The sequence below is a fragment of the Furipterus horrens genome, unplaced genomic scaffold (assembly GCF_987537825.1).
Source record: "Furipterus horrens unplaced genomic scaffold, mFurHor1.1.pri manual_scaffold_6, whole genome shotgun sequence".
Classification (NCBI taxonomy): Eukaryota; Metazoa; Chordata; class Mammalia; order Chiroptera; family Furipteridae; genus Furipterus; species Furipterus horrens.
The window spans coordinates 19,917,739-19,943,797 of NW_028327176.1; the positions used below are offsets into that span (position 1 = coordinate 19,917,739).

Genomic DNA, 26,059 nt, shown 5'->3' on the forward strand with positions numbered 1-26,059 from the left:
AGAAACCCAACGTAAATACAGTCTGGCTTTCAGTTGAGTTCCTAGCAGCATAGTTTAGAAATGCCTCAATAAGTACAACCCAAATTGAATGCATATGTTTCTCTAGTTCCAGATATTCGTGTTGTTCTTTCTTAGCGGTTTCCTGGAAAAAAGTCTGGGAATTCATTTTTCAGTTCCTGTCATCAAACTCTTTATACAGTTATTTGTTAATCAGTGACTTCTCTTGAAGCAAGAACTTTATGCGCATTATCCCCTGTGAGAAGTTGCAAAGCAGGCAGCTTTTAATAGGCCACATTGAGGTGTTGGACAAAATACGGAGGTGGTCTCAAACAACCTCTAGGGTTTCGCAAGATGGCTATAGACCTTGAGCTTGATCTCTAGACCAGTGGAAATTTTTGGTACCTTTTTGCCCAGGTAGAGTAACTATGTGGCAGATTAGAAAGAATGGGACTAAAGGCTAAGAGAAGGTCAGAGTTCAAAAAAGATGACCAATCTAAGATATTATCAGTAGTTCGAGAGCAAACATAGAAGATATCAGAGATTTTATAATGAGATGAATTTTTTAGTGTGAAATTATATTGAGAAATGGTTAAATAGGAAATGATTCATTCCTCTTCCTTGAAATATTTTAAAATTAATGACTAACGAGAATGGAAGGATTTTTAAGAAAATGAGTAATTACTGTTTGGTTTCTTATTTTGATTTAGCAATGGATAAGCCAATTAGTCTGAATTATATGGCAGATGGAGGGGCAAATAAAGGTTAACAGAGAGATGGAGAAATCAGGATTAACACAGAGAGATGGAGAAATCAATGACATTGCCGGAATTCATGTTGCACAATGAGTTCAACAGGGCAGAAAGAAGCGCCTGGGAGATCCTGGATGCAGGGAAAGGGATGACTTTCTTGAGAAAGAAAAGAGCAGGGTTGGTGGCTAAAGCACTGTTCTAGAGGTCACTGGGAAGGTCTCTTAGCTTTGTAGTTCTTCATGCCTGTTCCAGCCTTCCCTGTTATATTATGAGTTTCATAATATCACGGGTTTCTCATAGGAAGCATTCAGCAAATGTTTTTCATTAAGTAAAAGATGGACTTCTAAGAGGATGCATCAAGGACCTCTTTAGTAAGAGATAAAGGAGGGTCTAGGACACTTTGGGAAAACAGGAAAATGGCCTTAGTAGAACTACTTGCCTGGATAGTGCCAAGGACTTGTTATAGTTTTTATGACCTCTCCACTCCCCTTAATTAAGAGAACTAGCCAATCTCCATTCAATTAGTAGAGCAGGAACATAACTGAAATTTTGTGCTGGACAGACATTCGTAATACACTATTGTGCTATACAAGAAGCTGGGGACTCAGAATTAAAATTTGCAATTCTTATCAAGGAGCAATCAGTGTAGTGAGGGACACGTGGATGAGTAAAATACAGTGACAATTAAAACACAGTTCCATGTGTTCCTACCAATGTGACCTAATGAACCATTCTCCAAGAGTCCTTATGTTGTCAACTTGGGCGTTCTTAGCCACCACAATTAGAACTGGCTTGAAAGAACGGTATACTCACACCAAACTCTTCCTGCTTTATCATGTTCAGGAGTACATTGTGACTCCGGCCACAGGGGGCATAAGCACTCTGCATTGAGGACAGGCATTGTGTCAGGTGGCCAACACAAGTTTAACTACGGCACCATTTGCTCTTAAGTAGTAACAACGGCAGCTGCCACTCTGTGACCCTTAGTTGTGTGTTCGCCACTACACTAGCAGTTGACCCTCATTCGCCCATTTCATCATTGCAAAGCCATGCAAATAATAGGAACTCCCTGGTCAAAACGGCCTTCTTTTCTCTTGTATGTTCTTTCTTTTATCCATTTTCAATGGAATAAAGATTGGAGCCTATTTCAGTTACATAGTCAGCAGACACTTGTGACGCACCGTTTACAAACCAAACACTATTAATCAGACATGCCCAGCCTTGCCCTCAAGAAGTTCACATCCTAGGGATCGATAGGTAAGGAAGTTACAAGGTGTACAGGCTACAACAGAGTTGTGTACCTGGCAGTGGGAGAGGACAGAGAGGGACACAGCTTTCTCATGGAGGAGGTATTGGTTCTATGAGACTGTTCCTCAAGTCTAAAATGAGGGTGGCTTTGGGTTGAACCTATGACATTGCTTTTCTTGGTCGGTTGAAAATGGTTGAACGTTGGCTATTTTGTATGATTCAACCTCAACAGTTTCATGACAGTCCAGCTTGTCTCACAATGGTCTGGTGTTTGTACAGATGCTGTACCTGTGCCACAAAATAAATGCCTGGCCATTTTGTAATAGATTACTATACATCTGGTATTAGGGGGGAAAAACAGATTTTTTTCACATGTTTGGCACTCTCTTTTCAATTCCAGATATTAATGAATGTGAGCAGCCTGGATTCTGTGGTCCTCATGGAGAGTGTCTAAACACAGATGGTTCTTTTCACTGTGTCTGCGAACAGGGTTTCACAATCTCTGTAAGTGGCCGTACGTGTGAAGGTAAGACAAACCGCAGGAGATCCTATTGTTACCGTATGAGAAAGCAGCGAGGACATGGCTGTCTATAAAACAGTCAGAGACTCTAACACACTAAGAGATAGTCACAACTGAGGACCTCAAAGCATGTGTGCATCAAGGTGACTCCTACCTGAAATCATAGCTCATGGTTTCTGAGGTTTACAAATAGGATAACCTCAGGGTACGATGTTGAAAATACTCACAGATGATTTCACTGCTGGTACTGAATTAATGAGTTGGAATGCGCAGGAGGTGATGATTTAGGTGCATGTGGGAGACCTGCAGGGAAACTGTGTCGTCCTCCCGGGTGTAACTTGAGACTTGCCTGTTTTGATTATGCTCCATTATAGATCATCTCCATCGTTCTGTTTATAAAAAGAATGCCTTGCTTGATTTCTCTGCACCATTGTCAGTGGAGATTTTCCAGAGTTACTCCTCTAATATCCTTAGCTCTAAGCCAGTATATTTTCTTACCTGTCAGTATTTATTATCCCCTGAAAGCTAATTAAGTTAAGAGAACACTGTTGGCTTCCTGTTTGCGACCTCTGTATGATTGCAGGGATACAGCACTGGTTAGAGTCATAAAATTTGTGTTCCTGATGACATTATAATTTGATAAATTGAGGAATAATTCATCTGAATCTTTTAAAAAGTAAACTGAGAAGATTTCCATAATCATTTCAATTCACCTTTTTGAAAACATAGGTTATGAAAACCTAGCTATGTTTTAAAGAAGAAATTGTGAAGGTTCTTTTCGGGGGCTGTGATAGAACCCACGTTCTTTGCTCTAAAAGAGTGCAACAGGAAGTATCTGCTCTCCTTGCTCATGCAGCAGTGGAACCAGGCCGAGGAACAGAGACCAGGTTCATCTGAAACTAATTATATTGGGAGGACTAAACTGATCTTATAAAAAACAAGAGATTGTTGAAATTGCTCTCCTGCTGAGCAGACAAAAAACATTGATGCCAGATTTGGCTTCAGGTTAAAAAGAGATAGTTCAGGGTGCAGTTTGGGTAAGCAGATTTTGAGGGCTTTGAAAGCGACCAAAAAGTTGGGATATGGAGCAAAAACATTATAAAAACGTGGTCATGAGAGATTCACAAGGACGCCATGCTTCTGTGGTTCGAGTAGGTTAGTTTTATACTTAGAGCTCCAAGACCAGGGCTCTTAAAAAAGTCACTGCATTAATGCATACATTCTTCTGGAGAGATCACAGCATCCGAATCACTGACGAAACCAAATTGCAGGGTGCACCTGCCCCTCTCGCCCCCACATTCCAGAGAGATGCAGGTTTGCTTCCTGAGTTAGCACTAAGTCATGGCTGGTCAGGGCTCCCTTCACTGAAAAATAGTTCAACTTACAACTGCTAGTAGTTGTGCCATGAAGCAACTATGTTCAAATAAAAGTAAGTCACCTCAAGCTCTCCTGCTTCACCCTTTCATATATTTTCTTATTTTTTTAAATAAATGATTAATTATTTTAACAATAAAAAATAACAATCCCTCCCTCTCAGACTTAAGACCCTTTATAATCTTATAAAGGACAATGGGCGAAGGTGTCGAGCTCCTCTAGCTGCTTCAAGCTGGACATGGTCGTCATCCTGCCTACCGTTGGGTTCAGAAATCCCTAATAAGAGTAGGGGTGTGGAGAGGAGGGTGGCCTTCCCACATGGGGAAGGATCGTGCAGAATCCAGGTCAGTTGGCTGTCCCCGGACAGCGGCATGCTTGGTTTAACAGACTGGCATCCTTGTTGTATTCTGGAGGCAACAGATTTGGCAACAGGGTTAAAAGACATCATTCAATCCATAACCACTAGATGACAAAAGGCAGGGATTAATTTTTCAATGTCCCACATTAGGGAAAAAAGGGGCTTCTTTAGAGGAAGGTGTGCCAGGCACATCTCACCTGTCCAAAACCCTTTTGCCCATTATACTTAGTTTGAGCTGAGGGAAATAGTTTAGGTTTCCCCCCTCTCCGACCTCTGGGCCTTTTCTGTTCAAGCCATTAGGATAGAAAAGAGAAACCAGTTTTAAAGTGAAGCCCACAGACCACCCCATTCTTCACCAACCCAGCCACTTAGTTCAGCCAAACCGTTGAGTCTCAGGAGGCAGCTCTGCAGACAGGATTAAGTGAGGCTTATGCGTACAGACAATCACTCAGGTAATGAGATCAAGCAGGAGAGCTTATATGTACGACCCATGGGCATGGACTTGGGGGGGTATTGTTGGGGGAGGGGGGTGCTAGGTGGAGGGGAGCAAAGGGGAAAAATTGGAACTATTGTAACAATATAATCAATAAAATCGTCGGCAGCCGTCCGTCTCGAGAGACGATGGTGTAGCTTCTTAAGAGTCTATCTGCACCGCCGAGAATGGCTGTGCAGTCCGACTCGGGAGTGACACGGTATCTGTCTCCTCCCGTGTTGAATCGACATCTTGCGATGACGCTGGAGTGTCCTCTCCAGTGAAGCTGAAGCTACAGAGCCTGGGCAGGGTGATATGGAGGGTCTGCTGTTGCCCATGCAGCAGACCCCCCCTCTCTTCGCAGCTGAAGGGTCCAAGGGAAAGACGGAGTCAATACAGCTTGGCTTCAGGTGCGCCACAGGAGTTGCCGGTGTTGACTACAACGTCAAACCGCCTTAGGGACTCCGGCTCCGGATTTTCTGTCGGGGTTTACTCCCTTAGCCTTTCCCCTGAAGAGGTATGCCGCAAGGCAGCGGAGGTTTTTTGGAGTCAGAGTTTTCCTTCTCTGATGTGCCCTGACTGGAAGATCGAACCAGTGACACTTAGCTCGCAGGCCGACGCTCAATCCACTGAGCCAAACCAGCCAGGGTTGAATCAATAAAATATACTTTAAAAAAAAAGTAAGTCACCTCAAGTGCTCACTTGTCGAGACTGTCGTTCCAGAAGAATATACCAATGTAAATATATTCATATTCATTTTTTCTTTTGGACTTAGTAATTTTTCTTTACTTTGGTATTTTTTTTTAAATACTGATTTCTGCAACCCAAGAGTTATATATTCACTCTAATTTAGTTGCAGTTCTAATTTTGTTAGGCATTTACTTGGCAAAGACTTGAATTTCAAAACGAGTTTTTAGAAAATGTCCGATGCTCTATAAATTACTGTACCTTACTTAGGATACGGTCTCTCACATGTGATCCATATTCTTTACTCCAGAACCTGGACAGTTTTACAAGTAATAAAATAGGTAATTTAGAATATTGTGCTGATACATGGCAGTATAACTAGAAATCTTTATAATTATTAGGCATGTTATTCTCTTTTTAGAATAAGCTCTGCAAAGCTTTCATTTTGGGGGGCTTAATCCAATATATTGAACTTGTCTAAATTTCCTTTTGTTGGACAGAAGCTGGTGGCAGTAGCAGTATGTGCTGACTCTGCCCCTGCTGTGGCGTAGGATGAAGCCAGCCCATGTGATCGAGAGTTACCTGTGGGGCTTATAGACATAGGGCAGTGGGCCCTTGAATAATGTCGTTTTGTCGTAACGTTGACGAGATGCCATAGGAACTTAACTCCTGTTTATTATATCAATCAGCCTGTAGTAAAATTGGTTTCATGATATGTTGTTCCTCTTCGAGTTGCGGAACATAGTGATAACGTGAAGTGAGGACTTACTGTACTTGAGCTGACATTGAGAAAGTGTCTGGTGCTCTTATTCATGCCAGTTCACCAGCGTCTGAACTCCTGATAAAGCAACTGAAGTCACATTGACGCTGGGGCCAGCGCACCCTGCCCTAAGCAGGACTAAATGAATCCCACCCATGAGGAAGCAGGCTGTGCCACATGCGCCCTCTCGGGTATCAAGTCGCACAGCAGATTCTGTAGACATAGAAACAGCACTGCCGGCTCCTTCCTTTCGCTGCTGTTTCTGGCACTCGGTGGAGAGGAAGGAGAAGCGCCTGCCTCTACACACGACCTAAAGAACAGTAGTGCTATTTGAAGCTCAGCCGGAGTGGAGTGGGAAGTAAGTAGTGAGTGAGCCGTGCTTTACGCGTTGATTCATTTGCTCAGCAAATATATCCCGAGTACCTGTTTTGTGCCCCTCACTGTTCTGAGGGCAAGACGCACACAGTTCCTGTCCACATGGAGCCTACATGGCAGGAGCAGAGTTGGGGATAAATAAGTAGATAGAACATAGAGAAAATGATGTTTTTTATTTAAATAGTATAGCATAGTTATACTTTATGCATATAAATAAGCATCATGTTTTCTCCTCAAGTTCCACACGTGGATGTCACAAAAGCGCAGAGAAACGGGACCCTTTTGGTGGACTACCTCCTCTTCTGTGTGTCCTTTCCTTTCTTCTTTTTGTTTTTAAAAAAATTTTTTAAGTATAATTTATTGATTATGTTGTTACAGTAGTTCCAATTTCTTTCCCCTTTGCTCCCCTCTGCCCAGCAACCCCTTCCTTCTGGCAATCGCACCCCCCTTAGTTCAAGTCCATGGGTCATGCATATAAGTTCTTTGGCTTCACCCTTTCTTATATTATTATTGACATCCTCCTGTCTATTTTGTACCAACCAATTATGCTTCTTAGTCCCTGCACCATTTCCCCATTTCTCCCCTCCCCACTCCCAGCTGATAACCCTCTAAATGATCCCCATACCTATGATTCTGTTCCTATTCTGGTTTGCTTAGTTGGATTTTATTTTTATTTTTTAGATTCAGTTGTTGATAGTTGTGAGTTTGTTGTCATTTTAGTGTTCATAGTTTTGACCTTCTTTTTCTTAAGTAAGTCCCTTTGACATTTCATATAATAATGGATTGGTAATGATGAACTCCTTTAGCTTTACCTTGTCTGGAAAGCACTTCATCTGCCCTTCCATTCCAAATGATAGCTTTGCTGGATAGAGTTGTCTTGGTTGTAGGTTGCTTTTCATCACATTGAATACTGCTGGCCAGTCCCTTCCTGCCTGCAAAGTGTCCTCTGAGAAATCAGCTGATAGTCCTATAGGCACCCGCCTGTAGGCAGCTCTCTGCCTCTCTCTTGCTGCCCCCAGTATTCTGTCTTTATCTTTCACCTTCAGCATCTCAGTCATGATGCGTCCTGGTGTGGTCCCCTTTGGGACCCTCCGCGCTTCCTGGACCTGTATATGTCTATCTCCTTCGCAAAATTTGGGAAGGTTTCCCTGTTACTTTCAATTCTTGCTTCCTCATTCTGCACTGAATTGAACCCCAGTTTCCTTCCCTTCATCATTGGTTTTGTGTGGATTTTCCTTCATTTCACTTAGCATAGCCTTCACTTCTTCTCTTAAGCATTTGCCGTATTCAAGCATATCTGTCAATCCTGTGAGCATCTTTATCACCAGTGTTTTGAATTCTACATCTGTTAGGTTGTCTATCTCATCTGTTAGGTTGGCTATCTCCTTGTCGCTTAGTTCTCCCACTGGAACCTTGATCCATTCCCCCTTTTTGGCCATACTTCTCTGTCTCCTTGTTCTGAGAGGCTCCCGTGTTTGTTTGCCTCCGTGTCCCAGGTAGAGCTGTCGCTCCTGTTACATTGTAAGGGGGCGAGCCATAGGGATTCATCAGTACAGGGAGACCTGTTTCACCACGTTGTGGCGCTGTATGTGAGAGAGGGGTCTGAGAGGGAACAATGCTGCCTGCCCAGCACTCGCCCCTTTCCCAGGCACCTCTCCCACTTCCGCACCAGACTGGTGCCTCCCTAGCTGCTACCCTCGCTGTCGTTCCCAGAGTGATGGGTCTGCGGACGTACTAGGACCGTGGGGGCCCTTTAAACAAGTGGACTCTGCTGAGACCGGCAGTTTCTGCCTCCACCCCAACCCCCACTGGTCTGCACAGTCACAAGCAATGAGGCTTTATTTTCCCTGGTGCTGGGACCATGAGATGGGAGGTCTGGTGAGTAGCTAGGAACGCTCCCCAGGTGTCCATCCTGACTTTTTAAAACATGTGACTGCACTTTTGCCGGCCTGCTGCTGCCACCACACCGTGTCCTCTCCACCCCAGCTCCGCGCCCCCCTACCTGTCTGGATGAGTATTTCTTCTTTATATCTTTGTTTGCTGGACTTCATGCAGTTTGATTTTCTGGAACTTCTGGTTGTTTCTAGTTTTCAGGTAGTTGTATTTCTTCTTGATTGTGGAGGGAGACGCAGCGTGTCTCTCTACACCTTCATCTTGGCCGGAAGTCCTCCTTTCTTCTTGTAGCTGTGGCTCCCGTGCTCCTGCCACCTTCTTTGTGTCTTCTGGCCAGAGCATTTATCTAGTGTACAAAAGCAAAGAAAACGTTTTCTTTCTTTTCCTCAGCTCACTATTTTATATCCCAATTTATCTCACCCATTTGCTTTTTTAGAAAATCACAATTCTTTTTGCTCTTATACTCTATCTCATTTTTTTTTTATTGTTGAATTTTAATTCAAATGAAAAGTCTTGATTATCCCATTTATAAGGTGATTCAGGCTTTGGTTTCTCCATCACCAGCGGAGTGTGTGTGAGTGGGAGGAAACTAAGGAAACGTGTGACAGATTCACCACGTCCGTCCCCTGACCCCGTGGAGAAATGCCTCCTGGCATCTGACTTTGCACTGCTCCTTCCATTCACGTGCCTCTTTGCGAGCTGCTCTCAGCCAGGAGTGGCTGTGCTCTCTCAGGTTGAGTGGAGTTGGGGGCATCAAACATCTCCAGACCTTAGCACACTTGCCAGCCTGTTCACAGAATAGAATGGCCACGCTGGTCTAGCAGGGACTGTGAAGAAGCCCAACAATGCAAGGCAAGAGTGGGTTACAGAACTTGGTAGTCATGGTTGATTAGGTCTCCAAACGATGACTAAAATCGCTCCCTAAAACCCCTGTATTTTAGAGAGTGTCTTCCTTCCTTCCTTCCTTCCTTCCTTCCTTCCTTTTCCTTCCTTCCTTCCTTCCTTCCTTCCTTCCTTCCTTCCTTCCCCTTCTTCCCTCACACCTGTTCTTTCTTTCTTTCTTTCTTACTTTCTTTCTTTCTTTCTTTCTTTCTTTCTTTCTTTCTTTCTTTCTTTCTTTTCTTTCTTTCTTTCTCTCTCTTTCTTTCTTTCTTTCTTTCTTTCTTTCTTTCTTTTCTTTCTTTCTTTCTCTCTCTTTCTTTCTTTCTTTCTTTCTTTTCTTTCTTTCTTTCTTTCTTTTCTTTCTTTCTTTCTTTCTTTCTTTCTTTCTTTCTTTCTTTCTTTCTTTCTCTCTCTCCTTCCTTCCTTCCTTCCTTCCTTCCTTCTTCCCTCACACCCTTTCTTTCTTTCTTTCTTTCTTTCTTTCTTTCTTTCTTTCTTTCTTTCTTTCTTTCTTTCTTTCTTTCTTTCTTTCTTTCTTTCTCTCTCTCCTTCTTTCCTTCCTTCCTTTTTTCCTTCCTTCCTTCCATCCATATTTATGAAGTGTTATGCTACGTGCCAGTCACTGTTCTTTGTATTGGAGCTGTCAGTGACCAAAAAAGAGCCCAACTTGTTTGGAGGCAATAAACTAATAAGTCAACTACGTAATATGCTAGAAAGTGATAAACCCTATGGTGGAAAGGAAAACAAAAACAACAGCTAGAGCAGAGTAAGGGGAGCTGAGGGCTGGAACAAGGAATGGGAGGCTGGTATGATACTCACAAGGGTGGTCAGAATTGCCCGTCTGCCTCGCTAATGTGGGTTTATGAAAGAAATAGTGGGACTTTTTGTCCGAGTCACGAATGCAGCCTTTCTTTTTCAACCTGGTTGTCCACTGGCCTAGCGACAATAGCCTGTAAGTAAACAGACAAGAGGGCATGAGGTTTTCTGCTCGGGGCTTTCTTCTCTTGCCAACAGGAAGTCTGTTGTCCAGACGGGCAATAAAATATCGGAGTAGAACAGCCAGCGCAAACCCAAAGGTCAGCTGTGGACTCTGGGTGATAACGATGTGTCAATGTTGGGTCATCTTTTGCTTTCCAATGTTGATAGTGGGGGAGGCTGGGGAGGGAGTAGAGGTTGGGGGAGCCAGGGGAATGTGAGGACTTTCTGTGACATTTTACTGTGAACTAAAACTGCTCTTAAAAGTAGTCTGTTTTTAAGAATCAGACATTTCTGGTCTATGGCCATATCACCCTGAATGCTCTCAATCTCATCTATAAAAATCAGACATTTCTGGAATTACTGTTTTTCATCAGAAAAGAAAAATCCTAACCTTTAATTTTATTTCTATATTCTATTCGTATATTTTCCTCCCTGAATATTGTTTTTTCTCACTTTTCAAAATAATGCCCCAGACACACTGTGTGATCAGAAACATCTGCTCCCAGCTGCAAAGCTATTCTAATAACTGATTCAAAAATGGAGAACTATAGGATTGGAAGGGGACTTCTGTTGTCCAGCCTGAACTCAAATCCCAGAGTACTCCAAGGGTCAAGTCCTGTTGTTAAACAGCTCTAGAGACTCTAATCCCATAACCTTTTTGGATGTCTGCTATAAACCACTTGCTAATTCTTTCATTTAAAAGGGAAAACATACCAAATGCAAGTGGTCAGGATGGCTAGTAGCTTCTTGACGTTTACCGAGAACAGTGGTATCAGAAAGACGAAAAGAAGCTGGTTTCGAACTCTCAGGCCAATTTTGTGTTCACAGGAAACCAGAAAACACAGTAAAGGCAACTTTTGCCAAATCAGAGAAATAAAAACAAATTGGGAGCGAGCGTGGTTTTGTTTTCAGATGTTTTAGGTACGTTTTCTACAAACAGTGTAGAGACTATAAAATCATCTTTTGACTGCACAGTTGGTGGTTTTATGGCGTTGAGGTGGGACTCTGTATCTGTCACCAAAGAAAAAGTTTTCTTGAAGATGTTTTAGCTAAGTAGGACGTGGGAGTACCCTGACACAGTGCTGTATTACACTGGCTGCTTGGCCTGCGGAGTTTTATGTTTTTAATAGTTTGGGGTCAGAAACTACAAACTCTAGTAAGAGAATACAGGCTGAGCGTTTATTACTTTTGTAAAGAAAGGAAATTTATGTTAACAATAGAATTCTTTCTCTCCCATGTGTAAAAAGAAAAAGGATCATACAACATTCCAGGTAAGAAAGGGAAGTAGCTTCCCACTACAAAGGCTACTTGTTCCTCATCCTCGTTCCTCCTATGGACGTATTTCTGCAGTAGTGTGAGTGAAAATGGATGTTTAAATCATTAGGGAGAGAGCTGAGGAAATTTTGCTGGAATAAGCTGCTTTTGGACCTGGAGTACATATTTTCCATGCATTGTATGATTGTCTTTCATATAGCAACATTTGTATAAGGAGATTCCTAATAGTAGCAAAAAAAATTTATTAGATCTTCCTAATCCTTGTTATCACTGCTGACCTTTAAAAACCCCAGAGTTAGGAAAATCATCTGTTTATAGAAGGAGCAGTAAATACTTCCCTTGCAGCCAAAAAACAGACATGAGACTTTCAGAAAGTGAGGTCTGCAAATAAGCAAGCCGCCCCTCCCACTCTCCACCGCCACCCAGCTCAGGTCCAGGGCACCCGGCTTCCTGCATCTGTTTTGGTGAGTCTTTTGATGTCATCTACAGCCCAAGTCCTTGGTAGGTCATGGGAGGTTGCTCTGAGTAGTAATTTTATACTTTAGACCTAAATTGTGATGCTAAATATATTGATTCCAGAATCAGTTACTTGTTAAGCATCTAACTGATCAAATATTATGTGGTTGTCTTGGACTGTCTAGACGAGAAGACTTCATTAAAAACAATAGCACTAATACAAATAGCCAGCATTCGCTGAGTTCTTGTTATGAACCAGGCACTCTGCTACCTGCATTGTACCGATTTTCTCATTAATCTTCACAGCAAACCTATAGGTAGGTTAAGTATTAATCGGTATGTGTTGGCTGCAATGAACAGCTTAAGATAAGGAAGTTTATTATACTAATAATAACACAGATTGTCACTTCACATTGACTATAGGTCTTTATTCAAAGGTCACTTTCCCAGTGAACCCTTTTCTGACCACCCTGTCTCACATTCAGACCCCCACCTCCACCCCTCAGTCGATGCCAAGGCTGATGAGAAATCTTCATCTGTTTTGTTCACAACTATATGCCATTGAGAATAATTAGGACACAATAAATATTCGGTGAATGAATGAAGGGACAAAGAGTTGATTTGTAACTCATCCTGGACTCTCAGGAAACACAGAAGATAACTCCAAGTTGAGTGCATTTACCACTTTTGTGAAGCCTTTCCTTTGTGGGAAGACTGCCTTCTCTGAGGCATACCCTGCATAATTGCTGGTTTCAGCAGTGCCTAAGTAAGGCTGTGGGGGTCCCAGTACATGGACTTGAACTCTTACTTCAGTTCTTCTAAAGTGTGTGAACTTGGGTAAGTTTCTAAATCTTCTGCCTCAATTCCCCATGTGCATAATGAAGATAATAGTAGTACCTACATGGACTTGTAGTGAGAATTAAATGTGCCGACGTAGGTTGGCAAGTTGTCAGCCTAGAATGGAGCTTGGCTCACAAAACATGCTCAATGAATATGAATTACTGTTGGAGTTTTAGCCCTTCTCAGTAATGGTAGCCTCGTTATTGCCAGTTGTTTCTTTAATATTTGGGCACTTCAAAGGAGGCAACCTTTAACATCTCTTTGTTTTTATTTGATCAGTGCTTACAAAATGTACAACACACAGTCAGATTACATAAGCATTTGTGAATTAAATTGTCTGGTAGTTCTAATTCCAGGTCTGGATGTACATGAATTACTGTATTTTATCTAATTTTAAACTCCAAATTTCTTTCAAGTCATATAGAATACAATACAGTAACTCATTTATACATAACTTGCTTTCATTCTTACCCTTCGTTTCCCCCAAAAGTTTAATATGGCTAACTGTCCCCACTTAGCCCCTCAGTATTTCAAGTTTTAAAATGTCTTATGTATCAATTGCCAATAAATGGACGGCTAACACTGATGCTTGTCTGCGTTTAAGCATTGGAGTTGTTATTTCTAGAGGTACACTGTCCATTTCCCGTGGTTTCCAAATTGATCTTTCTTGGCCTCTTATTTGAATGTGGAAAGAGAAAAATTAGATTAGTGAAAAAACAGGGAATTTTTTGGCTGATTTTATATTGCCTCTGGGGCCTGAGTGTCAAAAAGATGAATCTGGGGTTTGATGTGTTTGGCCTCTGCTTAGGCTTTCTCCCAGTCCTTACGGGCAGCGCCACTGAGCATAAGAAAGGCTATGTGCAAAGAGAAGGTGTACAGCTGACTCTGAAGTTAGGCTTAGATGTTTATTTCTAAGCAAATCTCAGGTGTAAAAATAGAAAACTATTACATTAATGCAAAGATAGTCCAACTAACTATAAATAAATATGACAAAATAGTAGTGCATTTAAAAAACTTTTACAGTATAAACACGTAACTATCTTTTGTAAGTAGTAATTATGATAGGAGAAATATGCCATGAAGTTTTAAGATATTTTCCACAAGTATCTAAAGAATGTTTTCTGAATGGCATAGGATGTATGTATAATGAAGAATTTATTCAAGTATTCTGCTCTTCATGATAGTCCATTATATTATAGTAAATTAAGATTATTTTTTACCTTCAAGAGGAGAAATTTTTTAAAAGCTTTCTTCGGATTTCTTTCTTTTAAATTTTTAGAAATGTTTCTTTTCTGAAGCAAATTCAAATCTTTCTCATTCACTTTTTTAAAAAACTATATTTTTATTGTTTTGTCTCTTACAGTTGTCCCACTTTTTCCCCCCACCCCACCCACACCCTCTCCCACAGCCCAGCCCCACCCCGTTACCCTGCTGTTCATGTCCATGGGTCATTTATACACGTTCCTTGTCTAGATTCTTCCCCTTCTTTCCCCCTTCTGCCCTTCCCCCCTCCCCACCTCATTCACTTTTCCAGTTTTTATATTATTTTCTGTCAATCCGTACTGGGAAGAAGCAGGAAGAAAATGGCTTTTTAAATTCAGAAGTTCACCTTGATTCCCATTTTGTCTAAAGAAACACAGATGACACATTGTGTTCACAAGTTTTGCTTTTGTGAAAAGAAAAAGTATTTTGTTTCTTGTTTAAAATATATATTACTTCTCAATTCAGAATTTTTCCTTTAGACGTCACAGATACTCGGTTTTCGATTTCCCCTGTAATATCGAGGTTTTATTGTAATCGAGCAAACGTCTGCCACATGCAACGGCTTCCTCACGCCGTGCCCCGCAGCTCCACCCCGTGTCCTTGGGGAGATGTGTGCCCGGTGCAAACGGCAGGCTTCCCCACCTGTTTCATGACACAAATGCTCTTTCCAGAGCCGGAGCTTTGGGAAACTAGGAAAACTGGGACAGCACTGTCCCCATTTTCTTAGTCTTCCGCTGTATGAGCTTGTTAATACAGTTTAAAATGTAAAAGGTAAAATACTCTTCTTGTATATTTTTTTAAAGCAGTTCATCTAAAGTGATTTTATTCATAGGCATGTTCATCCTTGACCTTATTTTCGATGCTAAAGAGAGGATCTTCATCTGTACATGTATCCCCCTTCCTTGTCTTCAAAAATTGAATTGAAATGAGAACTAAAGACATAATTTAAATTCTGGAAGAATTCTTAGGACTTTCTGGGGCATTCAAAATACAAAATTAAAAAACTCAATTTTATATTTAGCCTCACATGAAAGAACATGTACTTGCTGTGCTTAATTTTAAACTTAGGAAAGGGCACATGGAGTCGACAAAGTGCCAGTCACGGGGAACTCACTCTCGGGGTTCAGGTGGACTCCAGGGAGGGAGCCAGCGAGGGCCTGGGGGACTGGACTGATCCAGACCTTGTGTCTCGTCGTTAATGCTTAATGACAGATATGACCTTCCCTTCAAACATTAAACGTCTTCCATTTCCATTATCTGTTTAAATAGTCACTATCCCTAAACCCTATACATATTCTAGAACATTAGGATTTCAGTCCATTCTGAATACATAACAATGCTGTCATGATTTTTAAACAATTATTAAAATTTTTATTTCATAAATATCCTTCATCACCTTTTACAAAACAAAATGCAGCATGTTTGGGACAGAGTATTTACATAATTTCCTTGACTTGTAGTGGGTGATCTAGAAATGGAGTTAAATTTTAAGGAAAGATGTATTGCATTACATGTGGTCTCTTATCTTCACTTGTATTTCTATTAAAAAACAAAACAAAATAGCTTGATTTCATTTTGCACTTGGAGGAAATTTTTTCAGAGCATTTGAATGGTTTATAATGGATTGATGGGGAATGATGATCAGGATTACTACTCAGAATCTCTTAATATTTTAGTCTCATAGATTACCTTTTACCAATAGGAAGAAAAAAAAAAGAAGATGAGCTTTTGAAATGGTTAAGATTGTCTTTAGGAAATTTAGCAGTGTGGATTGGCTTTTGTTTGGGTAAATTTTTAATTGGTCATAATGCATAAAGAAGAGTCCATAAATCATAGGGGGACAACTTGACAAACTTTTACTGAATGTACACACTTGGGAAGGAGCCCCCTGAACGCTCCCTCAAACTTCTTCCTGATTATTATCCACCGCCCCTCCTCCATACCCACAAACAGCATTAATCAATTTTTTGTCTTCATTACAGTGGCTTTGTTTTGCATGTTTATGAACATTATATCAGTGGACTCACATAGTAGTTGTTTGTTTCTGACTTCTTTCATTCAACATTATGTTTAGAAGCTTCATCTAAGCTTACAACATCTATGTTGTACATAGCAATACTTAATCCACCTTCATTGCAGTATAGTGTTTCATTGTATGAATATACTACAATTACATATCCATTTTACTGTTGATGGATATTTGTGTTACTTCCAGTTTGGGACTGTGTTGAATAATACGTTTCTTGACTCTTCTTAAACATGACTTGTAGTTGACATAATTACTAATTTCTGTTGGCTATTACTCCAAAGTATCATTTCGAAGCCATTGAATATTTGTATGTCTCAATTTCATGGACAGAGCCAGTTTTTGAGTACCAGTTGACACTGCCACTAGCTTAGGGTGAGAGTTCCAGTTCCACATCCTTGTTAGTTCTTGTTAGTCCTTTGAAAGGCAAGCCACGCTGAGTAATGAATGGCATTTCATCATGGTGTCAATTTGCATTTCACTTGTGAGTATTGCTGTTCAACAGTTTTTTATACCCTTACTTGGCTTTTTGGTTATTGTTTCAGTTAACCCAATTCTGCATAACATTCCTCTTCAAAATGAGGTGCTTAGTATGACAGTTCTCTTCATGATAATTTCAGATGTATGCAAGTTCTTAATTTTATCCCAGAGGTTTTATTTCATTTGAGATCAATACTGTTTTGTGTCTGTAATGTTTGCAGATCCTAAGATCATTATGATACTCTTCGGTATTGTAATCTGAAACTTAGTACTGTTTTATGGTTTACATTTGGGATCTACAATCACCCTGAAGTTGATTTTTGCAAATGGTGTGAAGTAGACATCAAGATTTACTTTTTTCCTAAATGGATGCCCAGTTGGGTCATCACTGTTTATTGAGAACAGCACCTTTTTCCCATTGATCTGCAGTGATAACTTTGTCATGAACCATGTAATCAAATATGCGGTTAACCCCTGAACAGTACTGACTCCCTCACCTCCAGGGCAGTCAGAAATCTGTATAACTTTTAACTCCCCCAAAACTTAACTATTAATAGTCTCCTGTTGATCTGAAGCCTTACCAATAACATAAACAATTGATTAACACATACTTTGTATGTTATATGTATTATATACTGTATTTTTACAATAAAGTAAGCTAGAAAAAAGAAAATATTATTAAGAAATTCATAAGGAAGAGAAAATACATTTACAGTATTTACTGAAAAAGAAACCTGTGTATAAGTGGACCCACACAGTTCAAAACTGTTGTTCAGGGGTCAGCTATCTGAGGGTCTATTTCTTTTTCCTTCACTCCACGCATAAGTTTATTCATTCTTGTACCAAAAGGATATTGTCTTTAATTGTAGTAGCTTTATAAGGATTTTTATTATATACGTAGTGCTATAAATTCTGAATTGCCCAATTTTGTTTTTAATTGAGATTAAAACAATCCTTTGCATTCCTATGTAAGTTTTATAATCAGCTGATCAATTATCACAAAAATTCTGCTGCGATTTTGATGAGAACTGCATTGAATCAATTGATCAATCTGAGGAGATTTGGTATTTTACAATACTGAGTCTTTCAATTTATATTTCTCTACTCATTTAGGTTTTCTTCCATTTGCCTTTGTGTTTTGTTGCAGAAGTCTTACACAACACTATTTGAACTTATTCTTGCATTTTCAATATTTTTATATTGTTGTGAATGGTATTTAATTTTTTTTTACCCTTACAATTACTGTGACTAGTGTAGAGAGCTGCAGTTTGCTTTTTTGTACATTAACCGTTTATCCATGACCTCACTAAATTCGCTTGTTATTTCTATTAGTTTATCTGCAGATTCTTTTGGAATTTGTACATATAAAATTATGTTGTCTATAAATGATGTAGTACAAGTTTTTTTTCCAATAGTTATACCTTTATCTTACTACACTCTCTTAGACCTCCACTACAATGTTGAATAGAAATGGTGATACCAAAGCTCTTGCCTTTAAACCTACCTTGTTTCTTATTAGTGCATCTGCATAGGTTTCTTTCAGTTAGATTTTGCATGGTTTATCCTTTCCTGCCTTTCTATGTTCTCATATTGAAAGACCCTTTTATTTTATTTTATTTTTTGTGAGCAGGATAATACTAATTATTTTCTAGTCCAGATGAACTATCTTTGTCTTTTAATTAGAGAATTTACTTCACATATATTTAACATAATTACTGGTATTTTGTTCCAGTTGTACCTTACTCTTTGTTTTCCATTTGTTTCATCTCTTCATTTTTTTCCTTTCCTTCTCTTTTTTGGGGGTTGGGGGCTTCTTATGGAGAATTTTTTTATTGTGTAATATGCCCCTGCTTTTATATATGTATTTTTGAAAGAATGTTTCCATGTGATTTTAGCTAAAGAATGTATGAAAGGGAAATAAAATGGACCAAAAGTTAAAATAAGTTTGGGATCTGAAACACATTGGCCCAAGATCACATAATTAAAGATGAAATTGTATGCAGTACTTATATGTATACAGTAGAAAGGTCAATCTTCAGAAAAAAACATTTATAACTGGAAATGTACCATTTGTACTGAGGAAGGGATTACATCCAAAGTGTTTTTATTTTTTATTCAACAGAATCTCTGAATTTAATGTTCAAAAGATTGTACTTTTGGGCAGTGTGTTCAGAGTTTTTAAAACTATACAAATATAGCTTTGTATCCACCAGAAAACCCCAACACCTTGACTACATTAAAAGTACAAGTTTTTTTGTCTTGGGATTTTGGTTTTTTGTTTATTTTCAATTGAAGTTGCAAATGTTGAGAATTGCTATGTTTTCCTAACTTAAAATATATGTATACTATTAATAATAATCATTAAAAGCATTTTCTCATATAAATTTTATCCTTTCAAGCAAAGCAAATTTTTTTAAAGGTAAGAGTATGATTTGGGTGTATTTGAGTACAGTTGTCTATGAAATATTCATGCTAGTGCATCAGGTAGAAAACCTGATCAAGCTAGATCTAGTGCTTGGGTGGAAGGCTAGGCTGGAGATACAACTAGGAGTGGTCAGCTGGTCAGTTATAGGTGACATTTGGAGCTATCAGAATGAATGAAGCCACTGAGAGACATCATATAATGAGAAAAGAGGGCCTAGAACCATGAAACTTCAAAATCTAAGGGTCAAGTAAAAGAGAAAGATTGTGTAGAAGTGGCCAAAGAATTAAGAGGGAACCCAGGGGCAGAGGAGCCTGCTAGAAAAACAAGGGTTTTACACCATTATCCATGGAGAAAAACTGCAGAGGTTTAAGGGGGAAATTATTTGGTTGGACTATTTCAAATGGTGAATCATTCTCTCATTATGGAAGATGGATTTGGACTGGCGATGAGTGGCTGGAAGCACATTACCCAGATGAAAGGCCATTGTAGGAATTTGGGGGAGAGATGGTGAGGCCCTGAATGAGCATGGAGAGGAGAGGGGAGATTGGAGGCTGTACCAAGAGATGAAATCAGGAGAGCATGATGTTTGGGTGTGGGGCCGTAATCAAGGATGTCTCATGTTTTGGGGTAAGATGACTAGGATGATGTTTATGATTTTAGGGTGGTTTTCATTAGGGTTTTATGAATAGTAGCTATCCATTGTCCACGTGATGTTAATTAAATCAGCAAAGTTTTGGTTTAGTTTCTCTAGAACTTCTAGCTGTTTCCAGAAACCAAATGGGAGGCTCCTCTGGGTGGTTGTTCCAGAATAATAAGTAAATCTTTTGAAAAGTAGTGAATTTCAAGGCTGGATTTTTTTTTAAAAAGGACCTTTCATTGGCCAGCCTTATTTCCTAGAATTTGTGTGCTAGGAAGTTGGACTTGAAATAACTTTCTTACTTTTGTCATTTCTTGTTGCTTATCTTAGGTTGCTAGCTCTCCCGACATACCTGTGACCACTGAAGTCCTCAGGTTTTCCCACCTTCTCTGTCAGGCAAGAGCCTGGCAGTCAAATTCTGCACAAGGACATTGTCTGCATTTCCCAGAATGAAGTTATTTTCCGTAGCACATAAGGCCCATATTCTTCAGCCTTTCAGTGTTGCCAGACCTCAGTGAACTTTTTTAAAGGCTCTTTCCATATCCTATTGTATTGTCTGGACCCTCTCCAAATCCAGTTCTTAATTTCCTATTGGCTAAATTGTATTATTTTTTTTTCTTTAGGCCCTGCGCTCATCTTCCGTTTAATCCTGGCTCGCCTCCTCTGCTGGGAGAGAGACCTTAATCTCTTTTGGGCCAGCAGCCATGCCATTTAAAAATTCCTTTGGGCAGCGATTCAGCTGGTTTAACATTGTTCAGTCCCACTGCTTGGCTGGGAGGTGCTGTCTCCTGGTCTGCTTCCGCTCCTTTCAGTAGGGAGTGTGAGGGCTGAGTTTTTCCTGCGGCGGGAACCCTGCCTCCCTTCCAGTATAAGCCCCTTTTCCTAGGGCTTTATTTTCCTACGGTCCTGGCACCGAATATTTAACCAATTCCAATTGGTCTGGGCTAAAATAATGGATCATTCTCTTTTTATAAAGAGATCCAGAGAATGCCAATGCTAGACACAACACGGTCATGGGGCTTCCTGTGGCTTCTACAGCCTTGCCGCCTGGTGGGCCTTTCTTTCAGGGGTCTCCTAGAAAAACATCGTCTTTAGGACTACAGTACCTCAGTTATTTAGATTTCAAGTATGGTGAGGATTGGTGACAAGGCCTTGTTTAAATGACAGGATTAGGGTACTTGATTTAAACTGCAAGTCAAATAGCGTAAGTGGAGGAGCATGCTCTCTGACTTCCAGCTCTGTATGCTCGTTGGGCTCACAATTTGGTTGGTTCCCTTCACCCTTCGAACTGACCTTTTATAGCCATCACCATGGTGGGAGGCAAAAGGATGTGATGAATGGAGCCACAAACTCAGATTCCAGGGATGGTTCCTTCACCAGGCTCTGTTCCTTTGCCAGCCCCACCACAACGGGTTGCATAACCTTGGGACAATTTACTTCCCCGCTCTAGGCCTCAGTTTTCTGGTTCTTCAAATGAAGGGTTTCAAAGCAAATAATCTTCAAAGTCCCTTCTAGTTGAGATGAAGCATATCATTCATCTAAAAATGTTTTGATGACAGGAAGGCTTTTTCTTCCGAACCGCGCAGGAACTGTGGAGACTTTTCTGTGAGTGATCAGTTACTAACAGCGGGGCTGTGTTCCATCATCCTGGTCTCTCCAGCTCCCTGGAAACAGACAGAGGCTGGTCAAGAAGCTGCTTCCTCCAACAGGTGGATAGGTCTTGCTCAGAAAATCAGCAAAGATAGGACGTGTTAAGAAAGTACAAGAAGGAAGCACTTTTTTCTTAAAACAAAACAAGAGTATATCTGAGAGAAGGAAAACCAAATCATTTAAGTGGGAAAAAAAAAGGACACAAATATGCCTTTCTCCCCATGCACATACTTTTGTGTATATAATACAGAAAATCTAATGGAATTATTGAGGTTTTGTTATGGATTTCATTGTTGAGGTCACAGTTGTAACTACGGTTTACCTGACCTCAGTCCCTTTTAGAAAAGAATACCTCCTTTTCCTACGTTAACCTATTTTCGTAGTTCACGTTGCTGAAGGAACAGGGTGATGGCAAGTATCTGGCCTTAAATCTTTGAGAACTGAGGGTGTGTAGTTAGAGGTCTGCTTTCTGGAGAGAATCCCTCATGACAATTAGTAAGGTTTAAAAAGCTTTTCATGTTTTGAGAAAAGGTACTAAATAAAAAGCATATGGAAGAGGAAAATTGACAGCATTACTTGTTTTTTAAATTTTATCTTTATTGTATTTTTTTCCAGTTACCATTTAGTGCCCCCCGCCTTCCCCCCGGCAATCACCACGCTGTTGTCCATACATTGTGTCTTTAAAAAGGAGCTGCTGGTAGTTGCAGATGCCTAGGACTCTGCTTTATTTCTCTTTCTGACACTTAGGTAATATTGTCATTGGCGAGTTCACATTAATGATCCACTATCATTGGTCTGTGCAGTTCTTTATTGAATTCATTCCCATTGAAACACTAATATTTATATATGCTTTGTTTAGTAAAATACTTAATAGCAAAAAATTGCATGAAAAATCACCAATTCTTGCAGTGATATACCTAATTCCTTTGGGTTGCCAGCTGAGAGAGATCTGGGTCATCTCTCCTTCATCACTCGCTTGGGCAGCATGATGGTGATAACACCGGGCAGGTTCTTACCCGTGCCTCAGCAGCATTGCCTTTGTCGTGCGATGGACTTATTCTTCATGGAGTGAGAAGAAAACCTGTCATATTTGCAGCATTCCAAATTTAGTTTCATATTCAAAATCCAACTCAGCAAAAATAGGATGGCTCTCACTTGTTCATTTATGAAGCTTGCATCCAGATAGGGCTTTTATTATTATATAATCATAAATCTTAATACGCTGCTTTATTTTTATAGAGTTAATATTAATTGTAGCAGTTCTTCTCAGTCTCTTTATAGGCAGAACTAACAGTGGAGACATATCTCAGAACTCACATCAAAGAAAAATCTAATGAAATAATGTTTTTTTAAAAAATACAGATCATTAGTCAGAGATGTAAAACAAATGTCTTCTTATTAAAGCTATTACCTCACCTCATTGTTGAAAACATGAAACTGCTGACAGCTACAGTCTATCATTTTTATAAAATACTGGTTGTTGAACAGCTAGTCTCCAGCAGGCATTTCACGTTATTTTTTCCTGTTCATTCAAATCCAAAGTATTGCTCATCTAAACTTTTCCTGTTAATTACTCTTACAGTAAGTCTGAGACTGCAAGACGCCCAGTAATTAATAACCAACTCGGGACTTGTTCACCTTAAGGTCAGTTATTTAGTCCCTGAGCTGGCGACCATTAACAAGAAAGCATCGTCTGCTGTAATGGCATAGAATTACTGAAAAGGAAAGCAAGAGATTTTATTTCAAGGATTTCATCTGGAAAGCCACCAGATTTCTCCCACTGCTTCTTCTTTGCTAGTCACCATCCCGTTTCAGGAGGAAAAGAAGGTGCTGGGGAGGCTCAGTGGAAGGGTCCCCCCAACACACACACACAAAGTAGCCCTGATAAGCACGGTAATGGCACAAAACGCTCTGGAAGCAGGGAGAAGGGGCCCTGGAGTGGCTACAGAAGCTGCCACCTAGGAAGTGTCCCCTGGGTCGACTCCTGAAAAACCAGGAGTTTCTGAGCAAAGCACGTGGGGGCAGAATTTGTAGTGGAGAAAGGAGTGGGCACCAAGTCAAGGAGAAATGAAAGACCGTGGGGTTTTCAAAGAACTCTGGTATATTGGTGGGGATGAGCGTTGAGCGTTTATTGGCGGGGGGGGGGGGGGGGGGTGCCTGAGCCCAGCGGCCAGCACTGCAGCCAGGAGCCAGGTGTCGAAGGGCAGTCCGTGCCCTGCTCAGGAGTGCGTGGTGTCCTCCAGCCCAGAAGAGATGCTGAACATTCTGAGCAAGGGAATGTCATGGGCAGGGCTGGAGAAAGGATCACAGAGGGAGGCGTGGCTGGAAGTAAGGAAACCAGTTAGGGGCGTGAGTATATAACGGGAGGGGCAGGGGAGGAGCAGCAAGAGAAGGATGGCTCCGCTTTCTGGCTTGGGAGGCTGGTTGGATTCTCTGATGAAGGAATGATAGGAGAGATGGAGGAGATGTGAGGTGAGGAGTGATAATAAGTGCAATTTATTATGAACATGTCCAATAGGTAGTCTTTAAATGGTTCTAAAGGACAGAGGTTGACCCTTGAGAAAGACAAGGAAATCAGTATAAAAGTGGTAATGGAAGCATTTCTGAGTTTGTTTCCAGCCCTTAGATCCTATGGTCCAATAAATACTATGATATCGTGATGAATGCCCATTTCGGGAAGACTAAAATTAGCAGTGGTCTGTGTTAAGTGGTTTGATGACATGGTGTGGTTACTCCTCTTATGGTTGTGATCAGTAAATAAGTTATAATCCCAGCTGTACACTGACATTGAAAATCCATCAGAACAAATTTCTGGAGTGTCTTCTTTGTGTTCAGTGCTGCAAGGGAGATTCATTTTTTTTAGATATGAAATAATTTCATTGAGTTTTCCATTGAACTTGGGGAGGCAAGCTGTAGAGGCACAAGAAAAAAGAGGAAGGATAAGAGCAGAGAGATTTCTCACTAAGTTCAGGAAGTGCAGCTTAGTAGGAAGACAATAGAGTTTAGTAGGTTTTAGAATTGATAGTTTTGACGTCACATCAGATCAAATGGATATCGTCGGCAGCCGTCCGTCTCGAGAGACAATGGTGTAGCTTCTTAAGAGTCTATCTGCACCGCCGAGAATGGCTGTGCAGTCCGACTCGGGAGTGACACGGTATCTGTCTCCTCCCGTGTTGAATCGACATCTTGCGATGACGCTGGAGTGTCCTCTCCTGTGAAGCTGAAGCTACAGAACCTGGGCAGGGTGATATGGAGGGTCTGCTGTTGCCCATGCAGCAGACCCCCCCTCTCTTCGCAGCTGAAGGGTCCAAGGGAAAGACGGAGTCAATACAGCTTGGCTTCAGGTGCGCCACAGGAGTTGCCGGTGTTGACTACAACGTCAAACCGCCTTGGGGACTCCGGCTCCGGATTTTCTGTCGGGGTTTACTCCCTTAGCCTTTCCCCTGAAGAGGTATGCCGCAAGGCAGCAGAGGTTTTTTGGAGTCAGAGTTTTCCTTCTCTGATGTCCCCTGACTGGAAGATCGAACCAGCGACACTTAGCTCGCAGGCCGACGCTCAATCCACTGAGCCAAACCAGCCAGGGGATCCCTTAACCTTTGAAAAACAACAGTAGTTGGGGGCTCTGTCAGTGACCCTCTTTCTAACTTGACACAAACCTCAAAGCAGTAATAGTCCCACCCACTGTGTCAAGTAAAACCTATACACAACCCTAACCCCTGCCATTTTGAATAACGAACTATCTTCAGGAAGTCAGAGGCTATGCAGTACAGGAGACAAAAAGAAACAGAAAAGATGCTTCAGCATCATGCATATCTAATTTCAAAATATTTCCTCTACTATTTACATGGTAACATGCCCAAAGTCATACACCTTTCTGAATTTCAAATGGATATATGACGCAGAATATGAAGGATCCTGTGTGGAGGGAAGATTTGGGATTCATTCTGAGGACCATGGTAATTGCAGTTGGGAGAGTGCAGAAAAGGGGGGAGAGGGAAGCACCGAGGATAGAGCCAATCCCAGAGAGCCCCTGAGCCCAGGCCAGTGCCGCACCCCTTCATTCAGGCTGTGAAAGGTAGTTACAGGTAGAATGAGAATAATGGTCTGTCTCTGGTTATGAAAAGAGAGAGTTTAAAGAGGGGATGTTGACCAGACTTAGAGGTCAAGGGTAATGGTGACTGATTGGCAAATGAGCTGGGGATTTAATGATGGGTCAGTCACTGGTGGTTCTTCTCAGAGGGCTTTTGAGTAGGAAGGCAGTCACTAAGGAGTAGGAGGAATAGTAATAGTAACAACAATAACAACAACAACAATAATAATAATAGTTTACATGTATTGGATGCATCCTATGTTACGTGCCAGGCAGTGTTCTTAAAATAACATTTTTGCGTGTTACTTTGTGTAACTACCACAATAATTCTAGAAATGCACTGGTATTCCTATTGTTATAGTATTGCTGCTATTATTTCTTTTTAGTAGTAAGTTCTACTAGGAAATAAAGGCAATGAGTGTAGACAGTTTTTTTTTTTTTAGACGTTTTGCAGTGATAGAAAGAACAGAAAAACAAGGTAGCTGACTTCACAGTCAAGGAACAGCTTTTCCAAGAGCTTCTTTAACATTTTTGAAGGCAGTGAGGAAGGAGCCTGGGGGTCGGGTGGAGAGGAGGGAGAAATAGTTGAAGATGCTGGAGAATGTTGAGCAGGGCAGGCTT

The 26,059-nt window shown here is 40.8% G+C and overlaps 1 protein-coding gene across 12 annotated transcripts in view; it reads left to right on the forward strand.

Moving 5' to 3' along the window:
* LTBP1 (latent transforming growth factor beta binding protein 1) overlaps positions 1 to 26,059 on the forward strand; it is a 376,691-nt gene that overhangs the window by 296,719 nt on the left and 53,913 nt on the right. For all 12 annotated transcript variants that reach the window (XM_090281121.1, XM_090281125.1, XM_090281124.1 and 9 more), the window contains one exon: positions 2,398 to 2,523. In XM_090281121.1, coding sequence (XP_090137247.1) covers positions 2,398 to 2,523 — 126 coding nt within the window. The remainder of the gene's footprint in view (positions 1 to 2,397; positions 2,524 to 26,059) is intronic.